This window comes from Uloborus diversus, chromosome 8 (assembly GCF_026930045.1).
Source record: "Uloborus diversus isolate 005 chromosome 8, Udiv.v.3.1, whole genome shotgun sequence".
Classification (NCBI taxonomy): Eukaryota; Metazoa; Arthropoda; class Arachnida; order Araneae; family Uloboridae; genus Uloborus; species Uloborus diversus.
The window spans coordinates 122,798,865-122,820,906 of record NC_072738.1 but is presented as its reverse complement, the minus strand read 5'-3'; the positions used below and the strand labels follow the sequence as shown (position 1 = coordinate 122,820,906).

The 22,042-nt window shown below is 32.1% G+C and overlaps 1 protein-coding gene across 1 annotated transcript in view; it reads left to right on the top strand.

The window, feature by feature from the left end:
• Positions 1–1,531: 1,531 nt before the first annotated feature.
• Positions 1,532–22,042, top strand: part of LOC129227252 (prolyl endopeptidase FAP-like) — a 129,027-nt gene continuing 108,516 nt past the window's right edge. The window contains exon 1 of the mRNA XM_054861769.1: positions 1,532–3,960. Coding sequence (XP_054717744.1) covers positions 3,892–3,960 — 69 coding nt within the window. The 5' untranslated portion in view covers positions 1,532–3,891. The remainder of the gene's footprint in view (positions 3,961–22,042) is intronic.

Sequence of the window (22,042 nt, the reverse complement as noted above, 5' to 3'; positions counted from 1 at the left end):
TATGTGTTACAAATATTATTACGCAAAAACAAACTGCTTTAAGTACTTTACGAAACAGTAATAAACATAGTAGACAATTGTGTTCCGAAAATAAAATGTAAAGTTATTAAAGTGTTAATAAAATACTACTGACAGATTTTGCTTACTACCTTTTTAATTTAATTTTTAAATGGTCTTCCTCTCGCAATGACGTAAATTCTGCGGTGTAATGAAGACTCTTCAACTTCTCTTTACAAATACTATTATATAATGACACACTAAAACTAAAACAATGGTTGGGCCGAAAGATCAGATTTGGTGCTGCCATCTGTTGCCTAGTGATGAAGTGATTAAAAAGAGGCAAAAAAAGAAACTAATTGGTAAAATCGATCAAGATACCAATTTTTTCTCCCCTACTCGTTTCTTAGCGCATCTCAATTGAAGGCATTGTAGTTATTTTTCTAGCATACGATTAGTTTTCAAAAATGCAAATTTTCATGTAGATTTACATGTGAGTGGGAGCGGAGCAAAGAGCACCAATTAGCACCAGCCCAGCATCCAGGAATTGTGTGCAATATGTAGACATGAATATCTGATTGGTTTTCTTGTACACAGGGGTCTTCTCCCTCTCTTTCAAATGCTATGAGTCCCTCCCCCTCCAGATAACATTTTTGCATTTTCTTGTGATGGGCTACTAACATTTACCAGGACCTGATCATCAGTTTGGCTTGATGGGTCCCTGTGAGTCGTCACTAACTGTATTACTGTATAATCTGTAAGAGAAAAGAGTTTTAAAAGAAAAATAATACTATCATGAATAATGCCTCAGTTATGAGACCCAAGTTCATAAATCTTATCTAAAATACAAAATGATTGATTACTTTGGTAGACTACTTCCAATAAATTTTTATCATGTTATTTCTCTCTTCAATCTGAGTTTCGCTTCACCCAGTAGATTTCAATAACATTGAGGAGAATTATAAACTGTACAAATTTATTTATATACACGTAGCTATTTACAAAACATTACAAATCACAATGCGTCAAAATACTATTATTTCTTCTTAACATGGTTGAGAATCAACCAAATATAAATTGACCGAACTTGACTCAACCAAATATAAAATCCGACTCCAATCATAAAAACAACTACGTTTCAAAAATATTAATTTTAACCCAAAATATTTCTTACTGCTGCCCCAGGGGCAAAACGTGCAAAGATAAACTTTTAAAAGATGGGAAATTAAAACAAAGGCTTGTAACATATCATCAAGGGTACAGCCAAGTGGTGGTTCAATTCCAATAACTCTTGATCTAAAGCAATATTGCCAATCCTAGCAAGTTAACACAGTGAAATTTTAATTTAACCTACCCAGTCTAAATTTTCCAGCGTGTAATGTAGGTTCCCTTTCCCATAAGAGCAATGCCGCACCTCCCTCCTTCAATACCACGAAGACCCCCTTCCACAGATTGGAGCAACTCCTGCAAAAAAAGAGAGAGAAATACCCCTTGAAATATCCCCTTAAAAACTTCAATGGCGCAGTCTGCACCATGACCCCCCCCCCCCCCGGGGTGGGCACCCCTGTAATATCATTTCTGTTAGTCACAAAAACTGCCTATTCTTATAACATTAAAACTGTCTTATCATATTTTTGTTCTACTAATTAATTCCCACGTGTAGCGCTTTCAAACCTAAAGAACTATATGCAGTTTTGCAACTTTCTACACAACATTCTGAGCAATAAAAAAAAAAAAAAAGATTTCATCAACTGGAATTGACGAAATATTTTGAGAGAACTCCCTCAGAGATTTATTTCTTTTCTTGCGAGCTCAAAGGAAGCAATGCATTGGACGTATAGAATGAGGAGTCTAAAAAATGTAAGCACGTTAGAATCCCTTCACGTAACTTCTTCAGATTGGAGTATCAGCTGGAAATATCAAATGAGGACTAATTTATCAAAAGGGGACATATCCATTTTCCAAAATTGTTCCGGAGGTGAAAAAAAAAAAAAAAAGAATTGCGGTAAGAGCAAAATTGTTTTATCACTTTTTCTGAGTACCGAATGGAGCACAAAAGCACAGCAAATCATGACCCAGAGTAAGAAATGTTTGAGCAAAAAAATATTTTCCCATAAACTAACTTTAATTCAAATTCGATTGAACTATATAGTGTCGCTTCGGTTACAGTGGTGCACCCTCAAGGGACGAGGGAGCTTAATCCCCACCCAGAAGTCACCGCTGCTTTAAAGCACCAAAATAATGACTTAAATAAACAAATGATAAAAAGCAGAAATGTAATTTTTCAGCTCAGTGCAATAACATTTATGTAGAAACTAGCTGTTCCCTCACGGCGATGCCCGTGATAAGAATTTAAAGAATTTCCCTTGAATACATAAAAATCCCCCCCCCCCCTTTCCGCACACACCATAAAAAAAAAATTTTTTTAATTTAAAGTTAAAAAAACAGTAAAAGTTCTTTTGCAATTTAAAATATCTCTCCAAGGAAATAAAAAACATTAAATTTCATTAGCAGTTGCTTTAAAATGTCATATAATCCACCAACGCCATTGTTTATTGCCTATCTCGCCGAGCGACCAAGCTACCGAAAACCTGCCTATGAACGAGCGAAGCGAACTCCAATCAATTAGCGATTCGATCTTTTTAACTAAAACGTTTAAATAAAAACCCCGCTCTTTCTTCTTTTCTTTGAAGAAAAAGAACGCAATTAAAAAAAGGCATAATGTGTAGAACAAATAAAAAATCCTGTCCCCCGTATAAAAAAGAATTCAACTCAAAAACGCAACGCAATTTACATAAAACCAGAAGCGATAAAGGTATTTTGATTTTTGGATCGCGCACGCCAGAATAGCTCGCAGATGGCAGAATTTTTTCCTACTAACCTGACACTTATCGTTATATATTTCGGAAAATTCACTCACTATCTTTATAAATTATAGCCTATGCGTTATTCTGATGTATAAGGTATATTACTGTAAAGTTTCATTGAAATCTATTCTGTAGTTTTAACGTGAAAGAGTAACAAACATACATGATACATCCATACACAAATTTCGCGTTTTAAGATTAACTATTGACAAGAATAGAACTAAAATTTCATAGAGTAAGAAAAAAAAAGACTTTTGTCTCCATTCAATAAATACTATAACACTACCATGGGCATGTATTCCTTTGGAATGTGGTCAATGTATTTTGAGTTTAAGAAAAAAAAAAATCTCTCTAATATGCAGGGGCGGATTGGGTCCCGCAAGAGGGCACTAACCTTGACCTTCAAAGGGCGCAAAAAAGAAAAAAAAGTGCAAAAAAAAAAGTGCAGAGAGTAAAAAAAAAAAAATAGGTGTAACAAAAGTACAGAATAAAAAGAAGCAAAAAAATAAAATAAAATAAAAGGAAAGACGTGGTGGAAGAACGATGGTAAACACGTTTACGAGTTTAAAGGAAAGAAAAAAGCGAAGTGAAGTCGCACAGCTTCGTAAGCGCAAAAAAGAAAAATAATAATAATGTGGAATTCGCACCAAAAAATAAAAAAAAAGTAAGATAAATTTTTAAAAAAAAATAAAAAGTAAGAAAAATTGCACCAAAAAAATTAAAAATAAGTAAAAATGGTGTTCAAACTTGAGGGCGCATAGGCGGGAGGACGCATTAGAACGCAGGCCGATGGGCCGGCGGGCCAGTTCGTCCTTGCTAATATATATGTTAGCTTTCAAAGATGGTGTTCGGCATGATTCGATTATATATTTTTATATGTTGAATCTGAACGAAAGATGGCGCCACAAGATTTTATGTTTTGTTGAAAATATACTTTCACGTGAGAACTTCCGAAACTTTTTTATTACTATTTCATTGAACATTATTAGAACAGTAATAATATATTTATGAAGTGGTGCAAACACAAATGTCTCGCAGCAAAGGTTATATTCCCGTGTCCGTAGAAGAGGATGAATTATTTTCCCGTTATAAGGAGGTGAGTGTGAATGTCATTTCGCTTTTTGAACAGAAAAAAATTGATCACTTTCGATTTGCCGTGGTTGACAAAGCCGGAAAAATGAAGAAATAAAATTTCATGAGGAGTAGAAGAGTTGTATCAGCTGGCAGTTTCTATTTCTTCTGTTACCGGCAGTGCTGCTTTCGCAAGCGGTTTTTCTATTGTTATGTGTTGGTGTTGAATATTAACCTGTGCAGAAGATTCTCTGAAATAACATTAAATCTTTTGAACAGAACTGAAACAAGAATGCATAATTAATAAGTTTTTTCTCGAACGACTTATTTTCACACGTCTTCCCCCTGTTCAGAAGATTGAAAGCACATGAAAATACAAAATTCGATACAGATAAAATCACTTCGCAGTATAGCTTTTTAATAATAATAGAACAAAATTATACTTTCTTGTGGTTGCAAATTTCCTTCCGAGAGGCTTTTTTTTTTTTTTTTTTTCTGAACGAATTGTTTTCGTATTAAGCTGTCTAATATGCAGGGTTCGAATCATGTTATTTTCGAAAATATCCGATATTTTGATATACATCGGAGGTTTTGATATGTATCTGATATTTTCGATCAGCACAAACTAGCCTTCAAAATAGTAAATGCATCACTCTTTATTTTTCTTATAGTATTACTTATGGACTTGAAATTAAGGATTCTTTCATTATTTACATTCTAATATTTCATTTTAAATTTTAATGAAGTTAATTCAGCATTAGCTGTTTTACTAATTTCTTCTGTTAGCTACTTTTACAGTTATGTGCTTCAGAAATAAAATACGTACTATATGCATTAGTTGATGCACAGTCATAACACATTTTTTAGATCGGACCAATGTTTAATATTCAAATAGGGACTTTTAATGTGAATTAAAATTGTTAAATTACTTATAATTTTATGAATATAAAAAACAAGTAAAAACGAGTATTATATTACTTTTTTATATTAATGATGTATTAATAAATTATAAAAATATAGTACGTAACTTTTTGGTTATTTTTGATAATACATGAACAATATTACTATGATTAATATAAATTTTATATTGAAAATACGGTAGTTGAAACAATAAATATCGAAAATATGATATTTTCAAAATAAATATCGGGATGTATATCGTGATAAATATCATGATACATATCGACTGATATGTATCGGCGAACCCTGTTAATATGTAAGTGGGCCTTATGATAATTATATTAAATCGATTTATGCAATTTCTAGTACATTTTTATCCCGTATATTGTCTTTTTCTTCTAGACTATTTTATGAAAATTAAATTTTTCCACATCAACCTGTTTCAAATGTGAGATTTTTCCATGTCACAATTGCGAGAGGCCCACGACCATAGGGTCCCAAAGACAAGGAGATACGGCGGTGGGGGTCGTTTCCAAAATTATAAAAGTATTTTTTTCTGAAAGAGCATGCTTAAAAACATAGGATCCGACCATTTTTTAAACAATTTGTTTAATATTTAAAACAAAAATGCTTAAATCGGCGCGCTTTCAATGTTTATGCTTCTGTCCGATGACATCACAAATGATGAAATGCCATTCTGTGTTGCCATCCACAGAGCAAAATATTAAAATCGCATCTTTAGTCTCGTGTCACGAGCAAGCGTAGAGCGTAATAATTAAAAAATAACTCTTGAGAAAATGGAAGTATTTTCTGGGTCCATGGTTTTTTTTTTTTTTTTTTTTTTGATTATTCTATCGGTTTTAGTGACAAAAAGTACTACTTTTGACTGAAGGAAACAACCCCATTCGCCACTGAACGTGAAAAGTCGTTTGCGTCAAACTTGATTCTCGACTTGGAGCTTAACATTTACAGTGGCTCCCAAAAGTCTTCGTACACCTACGACTTTCAACGAAATAGGCCCTAAATCATTGGTTAGAATTAATATTTCGGAATAGGTATTTAATTATAAGATTTATTATCAATTTTTAACAAAACTGCATGAATAGTTTTTAAAAAATATTAAAACTTAATTTTAAAAAAATCAAAACCCGAAAAGTGCCGGAAATTTTATCTCACAAAAGTCTTCGTACACTTTATTAAATGTCTATATATTATTGAATAATCCAACTTTTGATTAAGTTATTAATCAGTAGAATATCATACAGTATTAATAACACCTTTTAAACGTCTGGGAATAGATTTCATTCTTTTTCTTTCTTTTTTTAGCGTAATTTCTGAGTAAGTGTTCTACCACACTTCGAGTATTACTATTTCTAGCTCTATTTTCGTTTTAAAGCCCTATTTTCGTAATCTGGCCTCCAGATATCTCTAAATACGTTACATTAAGTTACAATCTGGAGATCGAGGGGGTATTTTCTAAACTTTAGGACAATTTTCGAGTCACTAGACGCAAACGTTGAAAACCGTGTGCTTCTTATCGTTATCTTGATAAAAAAACAAAGTTGTTTCCAATAATCAAATTTTTGGCTAAGAGTTCAAAATTGGTTTTTAAAATATTTAAAGGAACAGCATGATTCATTATTTCATCAAAAAAATACAAACTACCAAGTCCTGATGCTGATATGCACCCTCACACTAAAACACCTTCACCGACCTGATTAACTGATCCAACTAAGTTCTTAAGATTAAGTTCCTAATTTTTTCTTCTACTTACAGTTATACAACAATTTAACCAAAAATGTTGAATTAATTTTTTTCTGTAAGTAAGACATGATTCTAAACTGTTTTTAGCTTATTTATTATTGATTTTGGGCCGAAAAGCATAAGCTTTCTGTTTTTCGCACGATCAAGAAAATTTCTGCAGGAAGAGGTCCCATTTAATCCAGCTAATCAAAGAACTTGGCGAACAATTTCAGGTGAAAATTAAATGTAAAATGTTTCATTTAACTCTGCAGAAACTTTTACAGTGCTCAAATGTGTATTTTTCATTAATTTTTTAACTTTAAATCTACGATCACGTTTTGTCAACTTTGCCGGTTGACCTTTTCTTACCTTGTTTTCGGTCCGATTTCTTTCTTTAAAGCATTTTATCAAGCAATTTACTATACAAACAAATAAATTAACTAATTTAGAGACATTTTAAACCAATTTACCACTACTATGGGAAAAAATTCAAATTTTGAATGGCGTTTGCGGTTTTTTTACGAATACCAGCCATTTTACAGTAATAAGCAATATAGTAAGGAATAAATAAACAAAAAATTAAAGCCAAATGACTCATAAGGGTCAACATAATGCAAAAATATTAATAAAACGGCATATGATAATTTTAATCATGAATTTATTCGAAAATATTTGAGTGTACGATGACTTTTGTGGCGTGTTATTTCTCTGTCTCTTCGTTTTCTGACCCATTTCAAAAAAAAAAGATCCGTCAATATTTTGAAAAAAACCAATGGGTTATATTTAGAATGACATAGGAAGGATGTGAAAAAATATTGGACTTCATATTCGAATTCAGTTTTGAGTTATTTTGGTTTTACTAAAAAATTTCAAAGTGTACGAACACTTTTGGGAGCCACTGTATATGTTTTTTTTTTTTTTTTTTCAATTTAAAATTGCTTGTTTATTGAAGTAAAAAATTCTTTTTGATTTGTTAATATAAATTTTATCTTTTTATGAATCGTATCCCGCATTTACTATACTCTAGAGGCGTTCCTAGCGAGGGTTTCATAGGGAAGTTTTCGATTTTTCAATTTTATTTTTATATGATAGATAACATGTATGAACATCATAGGTGAAAAAATTTTTGCGATACGATTAGTAGTTTTTTTTAAATTAATTTTTAAAGTTCAAGCTCTTGTGACGTCAAATGGCATAGGAAGTGACGTCATCCCGAGGGGAGAAGCGAATGTCACGCATTCGACTTCGAAGACGAAACGTAAAAGGCTTTCTCCTCGCATTTAACTCCTCGCGTTTCTGGAACATTAAACCTCTCATCCTCTCGAAAATATTCGAACATCTCATTGATATTATTTGAGGCAGATTATTAGATTGTGCTTTAACGAATCCGGCCTCCATAGTGTGTTCAAAAGGATTATTGAATTTCTAAAAAATAAAAATATCAGCGCGCTCAAAATGTCCCTAGCGAAAACAAGGGATCTTCGGCGGAAGGCTGCCCATTCGCGCCCTGTGACGTAGGCTCGTGACGTTTCAGTAGCGCGCACTTTTGCGCGTGGATTTTTAAAAATTCATTAAAAATCAACCACGGTGTTTTAAAATTCGGCGATGGTGAATTTTTTAGTTTTGAGGGTCAATTAACAATATCCAATAGCCAAAATATGAACATTTAATAGGTTGCAACTTCCCTTCTGGAGTCACCCTTCCTCCCCAACTCTCTCCAAAAAAAAAAAAAAAAAAATACGAAGACTTCTAATATTTTATGTTAACATAAAGTTCGTACAATTTTCAGAAACAGCTCATTTATTTATTTATTTGTTTACTTATTTTTGGTGAAAAGAAAGTTTAAACTGAACGAAAAGTACAAATTATGAATGCATTTTGTGTAGAATTGCGCATATGTAACCGGCCTCTCCCCGCAATATTATGGTCTATTTTCGTTGAAATTTGACAGATTAAGTGTAATTTAAGATTTATTCGGAATTTCGGAATTTAAATATTTATCTTTTGTATTTTCTCTTGAATTCACTTTGGGTATTCCCCCCCCCCTCCGGCCCCTGATGGGTGTCATCCCAGCAAAACTCCAGGATAATTATATTACATCAGATATCTTCAATTTTTACGAGATACAGAAGAAAAACAAAATGTTATGTTTGCTAGCATAAAAAATAACTCTTCACTCTTCAAAAGCTCATTTTTCATCAAAAACAAATTAATCCAGATTTTCTTATTTTTTCTAACTGCTCAACTGCAAACACATGTGCTCTTTTATATCTTATCTTGGTTACCCTTTGATTTAAAAGTCCTCTTATCGTTTAAAAGCCCTAAAATAATTCCATGTTTTTCATTTCTAACTCGAAACATGTGGATGTTATTTGCTGATGGAAATAAACTTCATATTAATTCTATTTCTCCATGTATTGAGGCTGTTTAGTTTAATAATGAAATACATACACTTCTCCACATCTTAAACCAATCACACATTTTATTATGAATTTTTATTCTCCTGAACTAAAAGACGTAATATATTAAGAATTTCAATTTTTTTTTTGCTGTTTCAATTGTTGGTCATACTTTGTTGAAAATCTGTATTTTTTAACGACGAAATGGGCTACAAAGGTAAGAAAAGACATTCAGAATCCTATATTTATCAGCTTTGAAAAAAGGTAAAATAACCAAATTATATTATTCTGTTAAATGATGTATTTTTTGTCAAATAAAGTGATTGTTACACGTTTTGAACATACATCCATACATGTTTTCCAGCTTACCATTTGAGCTGTGAACTACGTCTATATTTCAAGCAAATTTTATCACTGGGCAACTTTTCATTCTTTGTAAGAATTTAATTTTTGCACGCAAGAATTCTTTTGTATTTGAAGTAAAATGTCAATAAAAGTTAAAAATAAAAAATAAACTGAAAAAAGAAACCAAGTTTTTCCTCAAGCTTTCCCCCTGTTCAAGAGTACGATTAGAGATACCACTCCACTAAGCTCCTTTATAACGAGTTATAAACACAGGGTTCGTACGCTCCTTCAAAACTCCTCCAATACTCCTTCATCTATGAAATTTTTTTGAAGGGCCCTTCAAACTCCTTCATTTTGGTTTTGACTCCTTCAAAACTCCTTCTTTTTTAGTTCAAGACGACATAATTTTCCTCTATGACAGTAACTTAAAATACTTCTATTGACAACTAACTTCGTCACAAAGGAGATTTTAATGTAGTAATTTCGTGCATTTATTTTTTTTTCGATTTACAAATTAATCATAGTTAATTCATAAAAGTTGAAGGTGAGAATTTTATTGGATGCTTAATGTCTTTTAAATGGTGCTTGGCTATTTTTTCAAGTTTTATGAATATTGTTTTTTCCTTCACCACACTCTCAGCAGCAAAAGTCAAGTTGTCTAATTATTATTTAAATATTTAAAACTACATAAGTAAATGTACTACATTAAGTGATTGCGTTAAAAAAAATGTTTAGTTAATTGCAGTTATGATATTGTAAAAAGGGTCATCCATAAGTGATGTCATGCTTTGAGGAGGAGATGGGCCAATGAAAGGGGAAGAGAAAGGGTGACAAAAAGTGACATCACACAGTTATTGCAACAATATGTTTATAGACAATATGACGTGACAAGAGGAGGAGTTAGGTGAAGCATGATAGTTTGTGATAAAGGAGGCAGACGGTCAAATATGTTGAAAAAAAAAGTGACATCATTTAATGACACTCCATTAGTACTCCTTCAAAACCTCATTTTACTCCTTCAAAACTCCTCCAAAACTCCTTCATTTTATTTCTGAAATTGAGTACGAACCCTGAAACAGTACTTAGTATAAACTTACCGAACAGATTTCAGTCGATTTTGATCAAAGTGACAATAAATAAAATGTCTGCTTTTAAAAAATGTTGCTTTTTTTTTTTTTTTACTTCAATTTACAAAAATCTTCTCATCTTGTTTTTTTTCTCGTTCTTTTTTTTTTCTTATCTTTCTTTTATCATCATCTTCTTCTTCTTCTTCAAGGATTAGGCATATAGCCTGTTCCGGCTTCTTGGTCGCTTCACCGCTTCTTGGGCCTACCACGGTCTCGTCTGCCCCTTGGACTGTAATAAAAGGCAGCTCTTGGAAGTCTCCCTCGTGCCATACGTCGAACATGGTTTTTCCAATCGTTACGGTATTCCGTATTTTTTAAATTGAGGCTGAATATCTGTAATTCCCTTCGAATAGATTCATTCCTTATTATGTCTAGGATAGTGCAGTTCTTAAGTGATCGCAAATACTTCATTCTCTATTTTTCTTTTCAATGGAATTTTGAGTGCTGAAGGGGAACGAGTTTTTCTTTCTGATTTTGGTTACTCTCTTCTTGTTGGGTATCTCTTTAAATTATCTTGGCATTCTTGTCAATGTTTTCTACTTTCACTGTCCCTTATTAACATTTATCTTAGTTTCCAAAATTTGTATTCGAGTCCTTTTTCCTCCAGTTTTCTATCACATGTTCATGATTATTAACATATTTATTTTGATCTTCCGCAGCTCCTATTTCCTTGCATTATTATGTCCTTCTGAGAACGAAAAGATCGCCTCAAAAAATGACAATGAGCATCTTTTATACACATAATATGTTTCATATTCATTTAATAGTTACATATTTTTGACACTAACAATTGATGTTTCCATTATTTATTCTTGTTTAAATAATTACCAGATCCAGTAAATAAATCTTAAAGTAAAGTTGAAATACTCCTTTTTTTCCAATAAAAGGTTAGAAGGTAGTAGCACATATGTAGAGCTCTTTTCGTCTGACCTTTTATTCAGCAGCTTGTCTTACGATCAAGTTTTGAGCTCACCTGTTGTTTACATTCCTGAATAAATTTATCCTTGATATAATGTTAAAAATTGGGAGGGGGGGGGAATGAAATTTTTTTAAATAAAGGGTTAACCTTAGTATGAAATAATCAAAATCAGGTTTAGATGCTCAAATAGCTATACGAAATGTCGACAAATGGTTCAGGATACACTGAAAATGGCTTAAATGTTTCGTAATGAACTAAACGTAAAGCTAACTTTTTTCTTTTTTCCTGCATTTGTTGGTTGAAATTTTAAATTGTTATTTACCATGGTAGTATGCATGTTAAAAATATATTATTCCATTGCAACGAAAAAAAAGAAAAAATTGCGTTTTTAAAATGAAGAACGTATGATTAAAACTTTTCTACTTATTTCAATATAAGTACATTATGATAGTCATAGAATGCCTCACTTAATTTTCATATTTAAAAATAAAATTAGAACATTCTATTATGTATTTTATAGGTGCTTGACGAAGTCGCACACGCAGAATAAAAAGGGGTCTGTCTTGAAGTAGCTAATTTTTAGAGAACCGACTTAGATGTTTTCAAATTTCCAAACTCCTCACCCTGGCTGTAGTAATTATTAAAATTAAACACATTTTTTGTACGGTTGTTAAAATGCTTTAGTAAGTAACTAAAGTGTACATATCCAGACAAGTTTTGTAGGCACTTTCAAAAAACGCGCCCTTCATTCTACCCTACTCATGGAATGGCCCAGACTCTTTTTTTTACACCGGTATTCGTTGTAAAGGAAAGGCGCTCAATTTAACTTTCAATTTCCAGTGAAACACCGATTTTACGTTAATCGACGGACTGGGTTATAAAATACGGGGAAACGTAAAATAAGGGAAATAGTACATAGAAAGCAAATGTCAAGTGCGAAAAAAAAATAAAGGGAGTTGAGATGACTCTTTCAAAAGGTATAGTATCTATAGTATCTATATTTTACGGAAAACATCGTAATACGCATCAGGTGAATTCCAGGAAAAAGGGGACATGACACTTGAACTTTAAAAATTAATATTCTGTCACTTGCCATATACCATTCTCTTTAGAGATAAATGAGTTTCTTGAATCTTAACCTGTTTTTCCCAAATAGTTTGATGACTTTAAATCAGGTGTAAAACTAAGTTTTCTCTTTGTGTTTTTACACAGCAAAAAATCTCTTTTTGTTACATACTGTAAATTCAATAAATTTGTTATTAGCATATAATATTTAGGTTAACTTTTATCTTTTGAATGTCTAATTAAACTTTTCGAAAAGTAATTTAATTTTTTTTTTCAACCATGAAATAGGTCCATCATTAAAGTGACAGTTTGACGTCCTTCCGTTACCAAAATACTACATCTCAGTTAGTTCACCAAGAACCTGTGGGGCATAGAAACTAATGTTTTTCTATGCAAAGCAGAGTTATGTCCCTTGTCAAGGAGGCATAGTTAGTATTTTAATATAGATTAAATTTATATGGTTTTTAATGGTAACAGAAGGACAAAAAAAATATGGTAACGGAAGGACATTTAACTATAAGCTTGTACAGGGTAAAGTTTTAGAATGCGAGTACAAAACAAACTATTATTTTAAGTTAGTAGTCACATTTAAAACATATATAAGTAATATTTGTACAAAAATTATGTGTGCTTTTATTTAAAATTTAACTTTTATTAAGTTTTTTAAAAGTGTTTCGTGATTTTATTTCTTCTATTGTATGTATTGAAAATCATGAAACTACTCTTAAAAAATCCTAAGCGTGTGAAAATCGTTTTGGCATGACATGTTTGTTATATGACAAGCCAATTCAAGCAGAAACATTTGCTTAATAACTTGAAATTTATATTGGAACAAAACAACATTGAAACTGCTTTCAGATTTGTTGCCAGTCACAGGAAAGGACTGTTGAGAGCATTGATTTAACCGTTAAATCAAAGCTCTCCGAAGAGGTCAGTAAATTCATAGATCAACTTCCAAAAAGATGAGAATAAATGATCCAAAAATATCCATTCTCATCCTGACACACACATTATGCGCTATTTGAATCCTGTAACAAGTTATGTTATTGAATATAGTAAGTACTTCAACAAATTGAAGGATATTTCACTTCAAAGTCAACAGACTGACTTTGAAAGTCAATAAATAATGTTGAAAATGAAGATACAGCTGAACCAAAAACACCAAATCATAAGAATACGAGAAAGGATTCATTAACGTTTGGACAAGTTTTGCTAGTTGAATGGAAGGGAAAGAAATTCACAAGGAGCAAAATGTTGCACAGGTATTTCATATAGAAGATGAAGGAATAGAAGTACATTGTTTGAAAGTACGAAATAATGTGGGAATGATCTTTGTGTTTGGTGGGAAAGAAGATAAATGTTATATGGATTGTGATAAAATTTTTGAGTATTTAAAGAATTCAGGATTGTAACAGTTAGCTGAGCATTAGATATCATTTTTCAGACTGTTGTATTAGCTGAATAAATATTTGTAAGTTGAAATTTACCAAGTGTAATTGTTTAGGACTTGTTGTCCTTCCATTACTATCCTTCCCTTAACAAATACATAATTCATATGCTTAAAATAATTATTTTTTAAAACTAAAGGTGAAATTGTAATGATTGAACTCTTCCGTACGTGCTCTAATTTTTGTAGAATTTTTCCTTATATAGTTTAGCTAAACTTTTAAAGAGAGTATGATAGCGTAAAAATAATGTCGCAAAAATGTCCTTCCGTTACCGTTTTTTAATTTGATTTAAAAAAAAAATACTAACAAAAAATTCCTGGCTTTGACTTTTTTAGCAACTTACTATGATGTGTATAAAGTCTGCGCATCAGTTTTTGAAAAAATATGTATTTTGATATGCTCACAGACAGAAATGCATCGATTTTTTTTTCTTTTTCTTTTTTCTTGTAAACTTGTAAAACTGTTCTGCCGTTACCGCTGAAATTCACCATCATTTTAAGATCATTTTTAGTTCCGAATCCTGGAGTTTAGTTTAAAAATTTCCGTAATAGTGGATTGTTTTTTTTTTTTTTTTTTTTTTAAGTTCAAAGTGGTTGTAGCAGGATACATAGAAAAAGTTTTTTTCCTGGTCTTTTTGAGAAACAAAATAGTCTTTCACTGTTTGTAAGCTCTTCAATGCAATATTCAAAGGGCCGGGCTGTGCTTCTGGTTCTATTCTTCATTTTCATCGGCAGACGAATAGCTTTTATGCATTTTTATGTCATTTCTCATCAAAAAAAATGGTTGTAAAATGTCCAAAATTGTGTCCTCAAACAATGAAGAAGAAACCAGTTTCAAAAACAGGAATCTGTGGAATGCATTTCTGATTTCAGAGATTAACTTTCAACAACGTCTATGATCTTAAAACACACACACACACACACAAAAGGGAACATATTACTCATTTTAGAACTTTTTTTTTATTTCCAGGGCAAGCGTAAAATGCGCGAAATTCCATACATAACAAACTCACAACACGGGTTAAATTAACATTTTTATTACACGGAAAAAGCGAGACCTGATTTTTTGAAAAAAACGTAAAATGTCGAGAAAACGTGGATTCGGGAAACATAAAGTCCAGGTTTCGCTCTAATTTTTTTTTTAATTTAAAGCCTCAAAATAAACTTTTCACGTGGAATCTCGATATTTCCGGAAAATACAAAAAAGAGAGAACGATTAACGTCTGATTTCAGTCAAGATATCTCTATTCTACTCATCCAACACTTATCGATCACTGGAAACTTGTTATCTCTGCCGGACCGTTATCGAGCAGCGGAAGCAGCGCGGCGAAATAGATAAACAACGTGGATTTGACACCATCTCATCTTGTCCGTTCTTTTTGTTGTCAGCATATGAACGATTTGGTTGAGTTATTCTGTTTCCTAGGTGCTGACGTCTAAATAAAAGGTGGTAGTATTGTTAGTGTGGAGGATAGCTACTAGAAAAGTGGCTTGGGATTGCGGGAAAAACCAAAGATGGCTTTTTAGTATATTAGGCTGCAATTGCTTACAGATTTCGTAGATACATATCTGCAGCAGCATTTCTGAAATTGTGTTCTGCGGAGCGTCAAGGTTCTACGGAAAATTCTCAAGAGTTCCACAAAACCTGCAGCTTTCCTATTTTTCAAAACGTTTAAATTAGTCACTTAAAAAATAAGGTTTGAGTGAAATATTTAATGAATATCTTCCGAATGAACGGACGACTGAGAAAATTTCAATAGTGGATTAATACGCCATTTGCTGTCAGTGTTCGGCCTTCAAATGTATCAGCTCTAGAATACAGCTCTTTTATTGAAATCGCGCTGTATCCTTTCTTGCACCTGAAATTCAAAATGATGCCATTCAGTGAAATTCTGGATTCTGGTGCAATTTAAAAGACGAATGTTCTCAACTGTTACGAAATTCCTTGTTTGCACTTTTACTATTTGCAACTAAATTTATATTCACTACTTACCTGTCGACAAAAACTAAATATCACCACAAAACAAAATATGTGTTGAATTTTAAGTTTTTGAGTGACATGTGTGTATGAAAGATTGTCCTAATAATGTATTTACGAACCGGATCGATGACGTTAAATTTTGGGTTGAAATTAAATTTCAAGTGTGTTTAAACTTAACCTCTATAGTGGTTTCACCTGAAAGTGAGTTGGAAATAAATCTGATGGCTTCGCTTTTGGCTTAATTGGATCTAAGCATCAAAGTTGCAGATTTTCTTTCCCCTTCATTGTCATTATTATTATTATCATTATTATATATTTTTAAATCATAGAGCATGCTTCATCTGTCTCAAATCTCATTGGTAACCAAGAAATAGATCACAAAAAGCGATGACTTGAGTAATTCAAAATTTTCAAACCTACTGCGTGCTCCCAAATCAACTATCGTGACGTTTGCCAGTGTTTCCAAGCTCTTGGTCATTTGATAGGAAACAGGGTACTTGACCAAAGACAACAAACATTAAAAAAAAGCACTGCGTCTTTCTAAAAAGGATTCATGCGTATTACGATCGCAGTTAGAATCGATTAATCGTGAAACACAGACTCTTTATGGATTTAGTTGTGATGCTACGAACAACTTTTAAAAAAAAAAAACTCTTTGCTATGTTATTCGAATGTCGACCTACCAAAAAAAAACTAATTTCTAACGATCCGATCAACCGGTCTTTCCTTTACTCGAAAACATTAGCATTGGGAATCTGGCATGTGGCTGTATCAATAAGTAATGAGACAGAATGTTTGCTGTTTCAAAGGTACAAGTAGTAGGGGAATGTGACGCAAAGTGAAATGGTGAAATATTTACTCTGTTTTTAGCGTTACCTATCTGGTAAAATTTGAGTTATGTAGAAACAAATGTAGTCTATTCCAGTCAGAAAAAAGTAACCTCTGGAGATCAAAGCATATGATAATATAAACAATTTTCATAAATTGATACTCGTACTGTAATATTTTGTTGTAAGACAAAAATTGTTATTGTTGTTATGAAATGATAAAGTTCTTGTTGTTAACGAACATAAAAAAAAACCGGTTGCAGAAATCGCGCGACGCTGCGACGAGCGACGCAGATTCTCGGGAAAGTGCAATTATTTCTTAGTCGAGGAAAAAAAAAACTAACGTTTTTAAAGAAAAATAAATCTAAATTTTCAGCTCAGAAAGATTTGTTTTGTATTTTCTAGGCTATGATCCACAGGTAGCATATACTTGAATTGGTGTCTTATTTTTCATCATTGCTCGACGCCGATTTCAGTTATACGATAAATCTAATGTCGGTTCCTGGGGCTCTCAATAAATGATGTCACACTTTTTTGAAACATTTTTCACTCCTCCCCCTTTCATAATATGTCGCACCTCACCAAACCCCCCCGCCCCCTAACTTCCGTTTTTTCCTATATAGTGAGGTAATAAAATATTTTGACTTCGTTTTGGAATTTGCAAAAATTGTTAAGTTTTTTTTGCTGCTATGCAGTATGAGATTCTTCTAATTTTGAAATGGAAAACAAAAAAACTAAAATTGAAAATTAAAAAAAAAACCGACTGAGTCTCAAATGTTGAATCGAAAGGGAAAATTGAAAATCTTTTGAAAAGTCTTATACTATTAAAAATCAATTACAAGTATATTTTATTTGTTAACAAATAGGAACTGGCAACAGATAAAAATTTTAAATCACTGCTTTTAATTTCCTTGTCGACCAACAGTGAATTCGGTTACTAATCGCTGAACAAAGGCTTAGCCGTATTAAAAAATCTGCTTTCAAAAGCGTTATAATTCAAATTCTACATAACATGGAAGTTCCAAACACATTCTATCAGACGCAGAAAAAAATACTCGTTAATTTGGTAGTAAAGTTTAAAATTTTTAAATATATTTTCACTCCAAAAATCACGAAAAACTTTTTAGAGGTTTTAATTAATATCTTCGTTAGTTAATATCATTCGAAGACGCAATCTAGCTAAGAACACTCTCGATCAATTCTCCTTTTGAACAAAAAAAATTTTTTTTTCCAAAATCGGTCCACCCGTTTAAGCGCTAGAGTGCCACAGACACACACACACACACACGTCAAACTTATAACCCATTTCTTCGTGTGTCGGGGGTTTAAAAATGTTGTATATATATATTAGGTGGTCCTTATTTATATGGGAAAATATTTTTTCCGGAATTTAACAAGTGACGCCCCCTAGTTTTGTGACACTATAATAAAAAGTAATCTGTGCAAAATTTGAACTCGATCGGTCAATAATAACACGTGCCCCTAGGACGTTGAACTTTAACACTTTTGATAATTTTCTCACAAATCTTCCGAGTTTTAACTTCAGACATCGTACATCGTTTCTCCTAGGTTTGCAAAATATTTTTGCAGTGAGATAGCACTAAAATTAATCTTTTTAAATACTTCATATCATCTAAAGATTTTACATTGAAGCAGAATGAAATAGTGCTTTAGAAGCTTTACCTTAATCGTACTCTTTTCTCAATGTATCTCAATCGTGTGCATTTTTTTCCCGATAGTCTTATTATTATACTGTCTGTAAAATAAATTGCTTTTGTGACTCATATTTGGTGAATTGATTGTAAAATTCTTCGATTAATTGTGCTCTTCTTTCAGTTGTATTCACAACTTTCAGCATCTCAACGATAACTCTTCCCTTTAAATAGCTTCCTTTATTTTGCCATGAATCGGGATAATATAGAAAAACATCTTTTGGTGTTTGTAACTTATCAAACAGTTTTATTCTCTTGTAATTGATTCTATAAAGGGGAAGATCTTTACTAAAAAAAGTGTTCCATATCATCTACTGTTATCTGAAATTTTTTATTAAGTCATCAGACACGTCTTCCTTATCAGCAAGCATTTTTTAGAGTAGTCTTTTCCTTTTTTCAAAGTAAATCCCTTCATCCAATACGAACAAAGCTAATAGTACATCCCCTAAACACTATAAGCGATTTATGAATTTTCCAATCACTGTCTCTGCTGCATGTTTGTCATCATTTTGTTCATTGCTAGTTTTTTAGACACATTGTATTATTTAAAGGAGCCTTGATTGGGTTGCTGCGATAAACCATATCTTCATAATACAGCATTTAACTGTAAAACAGCATTTACGGGCTTTCTCTTCATGTAGTGTTAATTTGAATTGCTTCCTAAATATATAAATTTTCAAACAATAAATTCCTTTTGCCATCCATCTGGGTCAGGGATAAGCTCCAGGTTGCCGAAAACATATCCCTGTAGGAGAAACTTCACCCAAATATTATTACAAATTATAAGAATTATCTGTAATCTTTCTCAATTCCGCTTTTTACGAACAATAATGTGTCATCAACTTCGTCTTTTAGAATTTAAGTGGTATGTGTACTTGATTCAAATGTTAGAAGTTCTGAATGATGGAGATTTTTCACAAAATTTTGAAGCGCAAAATTTTGAATGGAATATCGGATCTAGAACTAAGAAAGGCGAGAACTTCTTTAAAGACACACTCTGCAGTAAGATATCAAGTGCATGATGATGGCAATCCAAATGTAATATATCGCCGTTCAGCTTTTACTGTAAAAAATTGTATGCACAATTTATCCGGCCGGTATTGCAAGCCGTTGTATCAAACGCTACAGCTTGAACAGTTATCAATAAAGAACAATCATCTAAGATATCATACACAACTGAAGAAATATTTCAGGAATTCCGAGTAGCTGTTCAACATTGGGACCTAAAGCTATCACGGTAAGCCTATCACGTTTTTTTTTTTTTTCCCCAGTTACATCTAGATGTAGCTTTGTATCCCAGTGAATAACTAAAAAATCTAAAACTAAACTCATGAAATATGAGTTTACCTCTCGAAGATTTTCTCTTGCCTCTCTTAAGGGATGTACGATTGACCACAAGGTCATTTGGATTAACATTTACTGCATCTACATAGGCTGTTAATAAATGAACAGCATCTTTGTCCCTAATATGGCATATGTTTAACGGGCGAGCAGATATCAATAGTTTTCAAGCTTTTCTGCGTTGTTGTAGACCAACTATGGGAAAAAACTTCAACAGGTTAGGATAGATACCCATTTCGGTTTCTAAATCTTGTTAATTGCAAGAAAAATTTGATAATAATAAAGGACTATGTACTGAAATAGAAGAAAATCAATTTAAAGTATAGATTATTACATTATTCCGATATGGAATTTTTTATATTATTTTAGATATGGAAAATCCGTTATATTTTTATGTTAAAGTAATGGAGGATTTTTCAGAATTTATATTTTAAGAATTAAAAATTGCATAAACATTTAAGCCTATTTATAACAAAAGAACAGCGAATTAAAATATAATAATTGCCATTATTTATATTTATTGCATTGAAACCTAGCGACCCTATTTGCCACACCTATTACACAGGAAATTTTGTAATTCAACACCCCCAAAGTCTGGAGGAGGCAATTTGTTGTTCTCAAAGATCATTCATTAATGGCCTAGGCCATTCATTAATTACCCTTGTGTCCATCTTGGTGGAAAGAAATGTTCCCCTGCCGCTGTGTTTGAAAGGGGCGCAGAATAGCGTTATGCCTGAACCAAGGCCGTTGGTGTACATGTACCCTTTGTAACATGCAAAATTTTACAGAATGAAAGTGAGAGAATGGTCGGTCTGGAAGTAGCAACATCCATTGAGGTTAAAAATTACTTTACATATGAAACGTAAGAATATTTTTACATAAAAAGGGAAGATCCGCATTTTTTTCTCGAAACTCAAAAAAGGGGGCCCTAGGGGCACTGGTTAACATTCATGGATTGGCTTAAAATTTTACAAGGATCATTTATTTGTATAATGGAACAAATTAAGGGGCTGTCGCATAAAATATCTACAACTTCCAAAATAAGGACCACCCTAATGTATATATATATATATATATATATATATATATATATATATATATATATATATATATATATATATATATATATATATATATATATATATATATATATATATATATATATATATATATATATACATTGCACTTCAACAACCATTTGAAAAAATTAAAACAAATCAAACGTATCATTTTTTCCGTTACGTACACACGCCATCTGATGATTTGACATTCATTTTCGAATTGAATTCTCATCCAGAAACAACGTTTAGCACCTTGAGTGAAAAAAATACGAAAAATAAAATTCATTTTCAGTCAATGTGTTTTGATAAAAATATCGATTAGATAGCGCCCTGGGATGTTTAATTCAATTTAGCTTCAAGTACGTGTTTGTTTACTTTCGATACCTTATCACTTGCGGCTCTCATTCGAAAAAGAAAAAAAAAAAAAGAACTTCACAAGCAATTTGTTTAATTTTCACCGTTGTTTACTGGAGGAACTACAGCAGTTTTGACTTTAATTTAATCGTAAAATTCGCTAGCCGTTTTAATCCCATCTTATATTTTGAAAATATTAAGAAGAAAAGTTAAAGGGATGTTTAGAAATCCTCATTTATACAAAAGCGAATTCACTGACCAAGTAACACCGTCAACAACAATGAAACTCGTGCCATAGCATGATAACTTGATAATATTTTTTGACAACGTTTGATGGATGTGCAGGGAAATGCTTTATTTTGATAAGGCTGAACTGGATCCGGTAACTTAACTGTTTTACTGGTAAGGCTGTCATTTCAGGGGAATGAAGAAACGAAAAAAATAGTCAACAATGAACGCTACCTACTTTTATGGGGAATCCACTGGAGTTAGGGTTAAAATTTCAACTATCAATATATCACCAAACAAGCTATGGCTTCGTTCAAATGTAGAAGCAATTTTCACCCGTCACACCTTGACAGGCGATTTTCTAGTTTGTTAAAAATACAGTAAAGCACCGTTTATACGTTTATCTTTTATACATTTTAATCAATTATACGTTTTTTAATTTGGTCCCTGCAGCGTTTAATACACACTAACGTGTACCTATTATACGTTTTTATCATTTATACATGTTTTTCATTCAATCCCTTCAGAAACGTATAAACGCTGCTTCACTGTGTATTGAAATATACAATGTGACTGATGAAGCAGCTGTATATTAAACGGCTTTGTAGATTAATGCGTGAGAATTTAATACATAAGAATTTACTTATTTGATACATTG